At 32.9% G+C, this 10,284-nt stretch overlaps 1 protein-coding gene across 1 annotated transcript; it reads right to left on the reverse strand.

Annotated features, from left to right (window-relative positions):
• Positions 1-788: 788 nt before the first annotated feature.
• On the reverse strand, positions 789-3,089 carry LOC134686184 (heavy metal-binding protein HIP-like). The gene is made up of 3 exons (XM_063545858.1): positions 2,980-3,089; positions 1,756-1,821; positions 789-1,186 (listed from the first exon to the last, which is right to left on the reverse strand). The coding sequence occupies exons 1-3, from the start codon at positions 3,068-3,070 to the stop codon at positions 789-791; spliced, it is 555 nt and encodes a 184-aa protein (XP_063401928.1). The 5' UTR covers positions 3,071-3,089.
• Between the last annotated feature and the right edge of the window lie 7,195 nt (positions 3,090-10,284).

Here is a 10,284-nt window from a genome sequence, read left to right on the forward strand (position 1 = left end):
GTAAAAAAAAAACGCTTCCAAAACCATAAATCATACAAATCTTACCCGAGGGTATCACCAGCCCAGTAGCCAGTACTTCAGTACTGGCATGAAAATACGGATGTGTTGTGTTATTAAAATTTGCTGTTACAAAATGATAGAAATTATTATAAATTAAGGAATGTATCTCCCTCGTGCAAAGCTCTGATTCCTTTCACGAATTTGGCTATACTTTTTGGACCTTTTGGATTGTAGCTCTTCATTTTTTATATAAGCTTTGGATTTCAAATATTTTGGCCACGAGCATCACTGAAGAGACATGTATTGTCGAAATGCGCATCTGGTGCAACAAAATTGGTACCGTTGATTTTATTATATGCATATCTCTTTGCATGAGGCATCGGATTTTACGTTCGTATTCTGACGTGACATTGTACTTGTACATCCCCACAGATGCCCGCCGGTAGGGAGTATATTAAGAGCGACCATACTTCTATTCCCTGGGCACACTTGTGGATTTAGAGAGTTTCTGGGCATCATGTTTTAAGAAAATATTAAGTTGTTATCGTAATAATTAAAAAAAATATTTTCAAAAATTTCTGAATTTAAATTTAAAAAATTTAAACTAAATATTGAGTTTTTGTTTTCCAGAATCATATTTGATTGAGTAGAATATTATTGTTATTATTTGTGTCTTATTTCTTCTATCGTTGTAAATATGATAGTTATAATTTACCTGGTATTGAAAAAAAACACAGAAAAAGTCACTAGTATCATAAATATTTATATTGAACTATTGAAACGACACTTCATTCGCCTATGTAATACAGCATGTGTGAAAAGTGATGACCAGCCATGCTTTGTGTTGCAGAGGCCCCATGGATCAGATACACGGTGTCACCTTCTTTTAGTTCCAAGACGGCATTTGCAGTTGCAGTGGCACCGTGAATTTTTGCCGCATGTAAAGATATTAAAAATTTTCCATTTTTTGCCACACCCATATTCAAATCGGATCCACCGTTTGACATTATTGTAAAGGAAAACTGATAGAGGCCGGACTTTGGAGCAGTGAACTTTCCTGTTTTAGAATCGTAACCATTTCCACGATTCAAAATAACGTTATCGAACGTCGGAATGAACTTTCCACTCACCGTTACGGGGTGAGTATTTAGGGTTGCTGTAAAGGCGGGTCTATAACTGTTTCCTCCTGTTATGTGAACGATGTATTGAATAATTGAATAAAATATAAAAATGGTAAACACGATTTCTTCAAATTGTACAACTGGTTTTGTTGTTAATTACTTTAAATTGTACCATAGTAGATAACTGAATTTATTAAACGTAGTTTAAATTTACGCATCAATGTAAATATTACGGAATTTGATTAGACTGTCACCAAAGCGAGAGGGTTAGCGCTATAAAACCAGGTTTAATCCACCATTTTCTACGTTTAAAAATGCCTGTTCCAAGTCTGGAACATGACAATTCTTGTCCCTTAGTTATTGATGCGTTTTGTTATTTGATTTTGCCATGTGATTATGGACTCTTCGAATTGATTTTTCTCTAAGTTCAGTATTTTTGTGATTTTACTTTTTAGATAAAAAGCAAAATATAAAAATGAAGTTTTGTGACAAAAAAAATCTTCTTAATTAGTTTATGATTTCAACCTTTTTATCACTAAACAGAAAACAACTTTTTGTCGGTACTAGCTTTCTATATTGATTGCAGGTAACATGATTGTACCAAATTCTCCCAACTTAATTTTTTAATCATTACCAGAATTGGGTGATCCTGACTTTACGGCAACAATCATATCCAATAGGTTGTCTAATATCTTGTTTTCTAAAAACAATTGATCATCAGTTCACTGTAGAATTATATTTATAAACAACAAAAATACCCTTTCAATATTTATACATTATTACATACACATATTTCTGAAGACCATAATATTATACAAATAGTTTCTGAAAATCATGTTCCTTTTTTTCGTCGAAACTCAATAAGAAGTTGACTATTGTTTATACACACGCCCTGATAGTTTTTAGATAGTTTTAAAATGTTAAATGGTCTTGGTTGTTTAAGGTTTATGTACCCTTCTTTAGCCATTTTTGTACGAATTTTCAAACCTCAATTGTATCAAAACTATAGATATAATGAATAATAGAGATCGGCCATTTTGTACATATTCCAAGGGGAAATTTGATGCAAAGCATTATTTTTTACTGTTCCATTGCACTTATTAAAAAAAGAGGACTGTGTGGCAAATAAATCAAGATTTTTATAGAAAATCCACAGCCTTTATCCTTGTACTCTCATATTTGGCAATTTGATGACTGATAGATATAGGATTATTGCATGCAGTGCTAGCATTGATTTTCTTAAAACAAGTTTATAAATGTAGTTATTGGTTAAGACAAGTATAAATATAGCCGAAATCAAGTACACCTTTTAGGGTGCGCTCGACTTTAGTGACTCAGCACGAGGTGTTTTGGAATTTACAGGTTACTTGGAACTTTTTGTAAAATATAAACACTGGCACATCATAGAAAATCAAGTGAGTAATTCATGTTCCAAATTTTATAACAAAAATCTCTGTATTAAAGGCTGTGGAATTTCTATAAAATCTTGATTTATTTGCCACTAAGTCCTCTTTTTTTTTATCAAATGCAATGAAACATTAAACAATAATGCTTCGCATCAAGTTTCCCCTTGGAACATGTACTAAATGGCCTATCTCTATTATTTATTATATTTTTAGATTTGATACAATTGAGGTTTGAAAAATGCGTACAAAAATGGCTACAGAAGGGTACATAAACCTTAAATTAATTGCACATGTTGTTTACGGAATGGCGTTTAATTCAGCAAATGCGTTGACATAAAATGAAAAGAAGAACATAATTAGAATTATTTTATTCCAAGCCAATGGCTTAAGTTAAAAAAAAAAGATTAGTTTTTATATCTTTCAAATCTAAGTTTACTTCGTATAATTCTTACCAAGTCGCAGACATGAACCTCCTGCTTTCACCTCGGAATACATCACACATGTGGCCACCAGGATTAAATGCAACAGACAGTGCATAGACATTGTATTGTTGAAACCCCTTCAGACTTGTGTAATGATCATGGTCCTATTTCGCACTTTATTTTTATTAATTAATAAATTGCATGATAGCATTGTGAATGTTTGCCAAGTAAAACAGAAGGTGATATTTGATTACATGTAATAAATACTTTGGAAAATGGTTAACACATGCAATCGTACATGTATCTGACCGTTATACAAGTTTGAAATATGTTACTGCCAAACGTCAACCTCATTATTCGTATGATGTTTTTCAGTTTAAAAATATTTATTTATAGTGGATTGGGAAACAAGTTTTGCAACTTATATTAATCCCTTTCCACTTTGCGGGTATGATGTGTATGACAAATGTTTTTTCCTTGAGGTTTTGAAGAGGATACCATAATAGGATGATGTGGAAGAAATGCCTATGAGACATTATCCCTGGCTTTGTAAATTTCTAGGATTTCGATTGGTTAACACACGTCGTTACGAAAACCATATTCCTGGACGTTGCTATCCATTTACCCGTGAGATGTGTATTCACTGACGTTGTCTATGTTGAAAACTGCAAAACGATTTGATTCTCACACAGATAATAAAAGTATGGACAAAAGATCTGAAAACATTGCATCATCAACAGAAAAAGCAAACAAAGGGGCTGGTAGTTTACTACGGGAATACACACTTTGACCAGTATAGTCCTGGTCGGCTAAATGACACTGACGTTCGGATTATTTGCCATTATGAAACCTTTTAAGAATTAAATCAAGTATTTAAAACCGCCCTTACAGAATTAAAAGTCATCGGAAAAGGAGCCACACTGCACTTTCCAATAATATCAGAAATAAACAGGACAAAATTGTACTCTAAACTTTTATGCAACCATGCTTCCCTACTGGTTTCGTAAATAAGGTACAATTTGACATAATAATGTATTTCTTTAGACGAGGGGCTGGAAAAAGGGATAATCTGACAAAAGACACTTTTATCGTAAAAACAGATCCAAAAATCAAAAACAAAGTACGCGACAAAAGAAATGGACGAACTTACCAAGAATCACCAGTTCAATGACAAGGGGTATGTCCCTGCAATTATACCAGAGCAACATGCTAATCTGTATTGTCCAGTGGCAGCTTTTTAGAAATACATTTCAAAATTGCATCATATATGCAACAGGTTATGGCAAAGATTACTGGGATCCTTTTATGAAGATTCTGCTTTTTAGTACTGTAATTCTCCAGTTGGTCGTGATACTTTGGTTCAATTTATTAATAAGTTAAGTAAACTTTGTTTATTATCACAAGTTTACACAAACCATTCAATCCGAGCGACCGGTGCAACTATTCTAATAGAAATGCATTGAATGGGAGAGATTCTGATGCAAACGCCTTACCTGCCCAACATTATTAACTAACATTACTGCACCTTCGCCTGTTCAACCGTTGACACTTCCAACTCCAGCTAGATAGTCAACAATGGCGTCCACCTCACAAGTAACGCAAAAGACAGAGTCTATAAATCAACTCCCTGGAATAAACTTTAATGAGTTGTTCAGCAACTATGAGACCGTTCCATAAATGCAAGTATTTCATGGTTGTTACATTGGATCCATCACCATAAATATGAACAACAAATAAATAATGGAGAACAACACGTTTAGTAATTTCATGCGTCCGAAGCGCTTTGCTTGATTTAATTCTGAAATAACTTTCACGTCCGTATGTAAAAGATATTGAATTGATACACTTTTTTTCGGTCATTCAGAACAATAACAGTCGATTTTCTGTGTGTGTTACATTTTAGTGTTGTGTCGTTGTTCTCTTCTTATATTTAATGCGTTTCCCTCGGTTATAGTTTGTTACCCTGATTTTGTTTTTTGTCCATGGATTTATGACTTTGAACAGCGGTATACTACTATTGCCTTTATTTCCTAAATTTCGTGTTGTTTCAGTGAAAAAAAAATTGAATATCTTTAATTAGATGTGTAATCCAATAACGATTTTCCCTATTATTCCGATAATTAACATTGATTTTAGCAAATGCATCACTTGGCCACCACGCCGTCAATGAAAGGCACTATTGACCTAGATATGCAAATGACCCACGTTGGCGTCACGCTCAAGACGTTAACCGCTAAATATGAGTTTATTCAGTTTCTCTGTCTCTGGATTTAAAACGTTTTATATTTGCTACCTGAAAGGTAGTACCCTACACCCCGTAAGACTTATGTGAAATTTAAAAATTTCAACATTTTTTTTTTATTGAAATTTAAAAAATGTTGTTTTCACATTACTCTTGTACCCAAATTTCCTTTAAAATCGTCCGATTCGGACTAAGACCGTGAATAAATTCGTAAGGAAAGTTAGCCATTAAAATCAAAATTACATGTAAGGTTATAAAAATTAAATCTATAAAGTATGAAACGTACAACAAGAAAACGGCGAAAATGCGTGTAACTTGAATTGTAACCTTAAATAAGCATAAAATAAAGATGTTAACTTCCAATTTTAAAAAATTTCAACATTTGTGTTTAGGTGATGGTGAAGTGTTTGAAGTTCTAAATTGACTGAGCTTGATACTAACAATTTTCTCTGTCTCTAATAAACTTTCCCTTTAGTTACCGAGGATAATATTTTGTATAAATTTACCAACTTATTGATTAATGTTAAAAATTGATTTAAAGAGCAATAACTCATTAAGTGGTCAACTGACCATTTTGGTCATGTTGACTTATTTGTTGATATTACTTTGCTGAATATTATGTATGTTTACAGTTCATCTCTATTTATGATAATATTCAAGCTTATAACCGAAAACGGGAAAATTTCAAATTAATTACCAATTTAGGGGAAGCAGCCTAACAAATGGTTGTCCGATTCATCTTTTATATTTCAGGGCAGAAAAATTATGACCTGATAAACATTTTTACTTCATGTCATATTTGCTCTAAATGCTTTGGTTCAGAGTTTTAAGCCAAAATCTACATATTACCCTTATGTTCTTTTTTTAGCCATGGACGCAATTGTGGTTGGTTGGTTGGGTAACCGCAAACATTTTTTAAACTAGATACCCTAATAATGATTGTGGATAATATAAGTTTGGTTAAATTTTAATAGTAAAAGATAACAAAAATTAAAAAAAAAATGTTGAAAAATGACCGATCAACCGGTTGTCCATTTTTTTAGCAAAAGTTTCAGGGCAGATATATCTTGACTTGATGAACAATTTTACGCCCATGTCAGATTTACTCTAAATTCTTTAGTTTCAGAGTTATAAGACAGAATCCCTATTTTACCCCTACTTCACGCCAAGTGATGCGAAAAGCTCATTATGAGCTATAATGTGTAATTTGCCAGAGAAGCAGTAATACAGCAGTATGTTTTACTGATAACAGGAAATCGCAGTTTTTTGCTGTAGATGGTAGGCGTTAAGATTGTATTTTACATGAAACTGATGAGTGAATATGATTCATTTAAGGAATGATTGTAATATTTTTTTCCATCTATGCAGAATAACCAAAAAAATATGTTGGATACTAAATAACGCGCGTAGTGTGAAATCCAGGACAGTCAAGTCAAAAGTATCTGAACTCCATCTATCATGTCTAATAGTACATTTTGCAACAAGAAGAGCTGCAAACAAGACAAAAACTTTTGAAATTTTAATCAGATGCAAACCAAAACGGTGATTCAAGCTTGCTACAAAAACTAATTAAGACAATGTTAAAGAACAAGCTTGTTACCATAACGAGTGCATAACTAAATTTATAAACATGTATAAATAAAAGGCAACAAAGTAGTTAGAAAACTTGTTATGTAAAGCAAAGCTCTAAGGTATGTGACATGTATGATTATTTGAAACATCTACGTCCCACCAATTTAGGGCTTACTGGCAGTCAAAACAAATGAAAACGTTGATAAACAATTTACCAGTCACGCATTGTGTTGCAATCCATGATAAATGTACAGAACATTGTGAAACCCAGTCTTCGTATTTCCAAAACAAGAAGTTTCTATATATGTGACAGTTTTACATAGACACGCGATTTTGGACTATGACGGAATATATAGTAATGAAAATGACCCACACATTTTAACAGAACATCAATTGACAGAATATTTTCTTGTGATCAGTCCGGACCAGAAGCATGATCATCATTGTACACAGGAGGTTCAGAAGTTAATTCGTGATTACTTAATATCGACATCATGCATGCGTTTACCGACGGGTGAAGTTCCCAGTACAAAAGTCGTCACTGCATAGGAGATTTTACGGAATAACCTTTTCCGCGCTTGAGCAATGAACTGGTCGTCAAAATCCGCCATATTTGTTGTAGTTGTCATGGGCGGGAAAGCATAAACAATGCAAAGAAAAGAAAAGTTATCCCCGTATTCCTACGGGTTACCGGACAAGGACATGATACGAGTAGAAATTGACATACAACAAAGGACTCGATAAGCTCCCGATCTTTATGATATCACCAAATCTGAATTGGCGAACAGTTGTTTTATTAACTGATTACAGTAAATCGCGTTTTTTTGCTATATATGGTTGGCGTTCAGAGGATATTAACATGTAACTGATGAGTGAATATGATTCCTTCAATGATATACCGAACCGAAGGAAAGTTTAGAAATGGTGTACCATAATAGCTACTACAAATATATATTATACAAGAGAACATAACATTGCGATATTTACTAAGAGACAATATGTTGAATTGGCGGAATGTGCAGTCCAGGACAGTCACGTCATAAATATCTTTACTCGATTTACCATGATTAATTGTATGTTTTGCAACAACAAGAGCTACAAGCAAGTCAAAAAACGTTTTTATCAGATGCAAACCATAACGGTGATTCAAACTTGTTACAAAAATTAATTAAGACAAATTGAAAGCTTTTTACCATAACAAGTGCATGACAAACTATTATATTATTTAAAACAAGATATTAGGGTCATTGGTAACTTCAGAATATAAATCTATATATACAGCTTTATTCCAATCTGGTTTCAATATAAATGCTGATTTATTTAATTAAGTAACAAAAGCATTGAGAAGTTTCTTTCATAAAAAAATGCCTTCAAGAAAACTGCACCGATATCATATTGATAATATTGTCATTCAATCGCAACAAGGCCAATGTTCATCCTCATTGTTATGAGTAGTAATGTTACACTAAAGGTTTGCAATCAAAGCAGCCAGTAATTTCAAATCAAGAGCTAAAATGGACAAAAGAAAAACAAACGAGTCGTATGTTAAACCCAAAGAAACCAAAATGGTAACTCAAATATTCGGTCTAAAAAAGATTTAAGTCAACACTTGTAGGAAAAACTGATCAGACCGATACAAAAACGGTGATGATTGCAATATTGAATACTTTACTTCATCTTAACGAAAAAATCGAAGTAATCGAGACAGATGTTAAAACAATAGAAGACATCAACACAAAAATGTAATAAAGAGTACTAGAATACAAAGAGCTGTTAAATGACATCTCAAACAACAGCAAAGTAGTAGAAGAAGGTATCAAAAGTATACTAAAAATAGTAATAGTGCGTTAAACCATTGTGATAGAAATACGGACTCAATTGAGAACATTGAAGAAAGACTCCTGGCTATATAAACCGAAGGCAAATCAGAACAAAAGGAAACAATCAAACAAATGCAAGACACGATCACGGATTAAAAATGCAGAAGAATGAACAAATTTTAATCTTTTCTGGAGTAGATTTCCAAAAGTATAAAATATGTGAAAATTCAGAACTTGCGGAATTAGGAATATTAAAACTACCGCGTTTCATTTAGAAAAATTCACCGCTTCGGCAAACCAGGCCTAAATGGAGTCCGCCCTTTAATGACACGCTTTATTTACCGAAGAGAAATGGAACAAGTCCTTAGCATACCTTAAAAGTTAAAAGAAACACATTTGGTGTTAGCAACCAGTTCCCTGTAAAAATTGAAAAAAAAATAAAAGAACTCCACCCAGTTATGAAGAAAGCAAAAGTCGACGGCAAAAAGTGAATCTTGTCCGAGACTAGCTTCATATAAATGGAAAACCATACAATAACACCACAGCCTCTAACAAACAAACAAAATAATTTATGGATGTTCTTCTTGTCAAAAATTTCCTCTAGCAATTAATTGATTCCCGCGCCAATACCAACAAGTCGATTTAAACGCTCGAGAAATGACTCCGTCGGAGATCGATGAAAACGTGGAAATTACTTAACAACCTATAGAAAATCTCTCAAGCAAAATTGATTTTTTTTTATCGGTGACTTTAAAGCGCGAACAGTAGAAGACTGAGATTTTATTTATGGTAAGGAACATGAAATATGTACTTATGAGGGTATGATTGAAAACATGCTGTGTGAATCAGACAAGAAAAACTCACTCAGAAAAGGAATAATAAAAACAAATGCAAAACTACTTGTTATATTATAGTTCGTTACTGTGTGCGTTACATTTTAACGTTGTGTTTCTTTAATTGTGTGTCGTTTGATTCCTCTTATATTTGAGTGTGAATTCACATTATTATAAGACGTGTCACGGTACTTTTGTATCCCAAATTCATGTATTTAGTTAAGATGATATATTTGTTATTCTCATCGGATTCTGTCTAATGCTTAGTTCCTATCTGTGTGTGTTACATTTTAATGTTGTGTCGTTGTTCTCTTATAATCAATGCGTTTCCCTAAGTTTTAGTTTGATACCCTGATTTGTTTTTATCTATCGATTTATGAATTTTAAACAGCGGTATACAGCTGTTGTGTATATTTTTCCAGTTAATATTCCGACGTCCACTCGCTCCACTTTACTCATATCAATTAAGTGTTTAATTTTAGATAAGGAAACAAATGACGATATTGATAATGGCTAAAATGAGAAAATTAAGATATGGGACCCTTCAAAATTATTGCATTCCCAAGAAAATATTGATACTTAGATGATAGCTATATCAAAGAAAAAAATTAAAGACATTAAGAACTTGACCCAATTTAGTATAGACTCAATTGTTTATAAAACAGAAAATAACTTATTATATTAGGCTATAAAGACCATTGTTACTAAAAAGGCCGTTCCTAAAGCTTTTATAACAACAAACCAACGAGGCACGCAAAAATCTTGGTTTGATTTGATTGCTCAAGACATTACAAGGCAAGACAAAAATTTCGAAAGTTTAAACTCAGAAAAAAATCTGTCTACACATTACTGCAACCTCGCAAACGCA

The sequence above is a fragment of the Mytilus trossulus genome, chromosome 10, assembly GCF_036588685.1.
Source record: "Mytilus trossulus isolate FHL-02 chromosome 10, PNRI_Mtr1.1.1.hap1, whole genome shotgun sequence".
NCBI classification, from domain to species: domain Eukaryota; kingdom Metazoa; phylum Mollusca; class Bivalvia; order Mytilida; family Mytilidae; genus Mytilus; species Mytilus trossulus.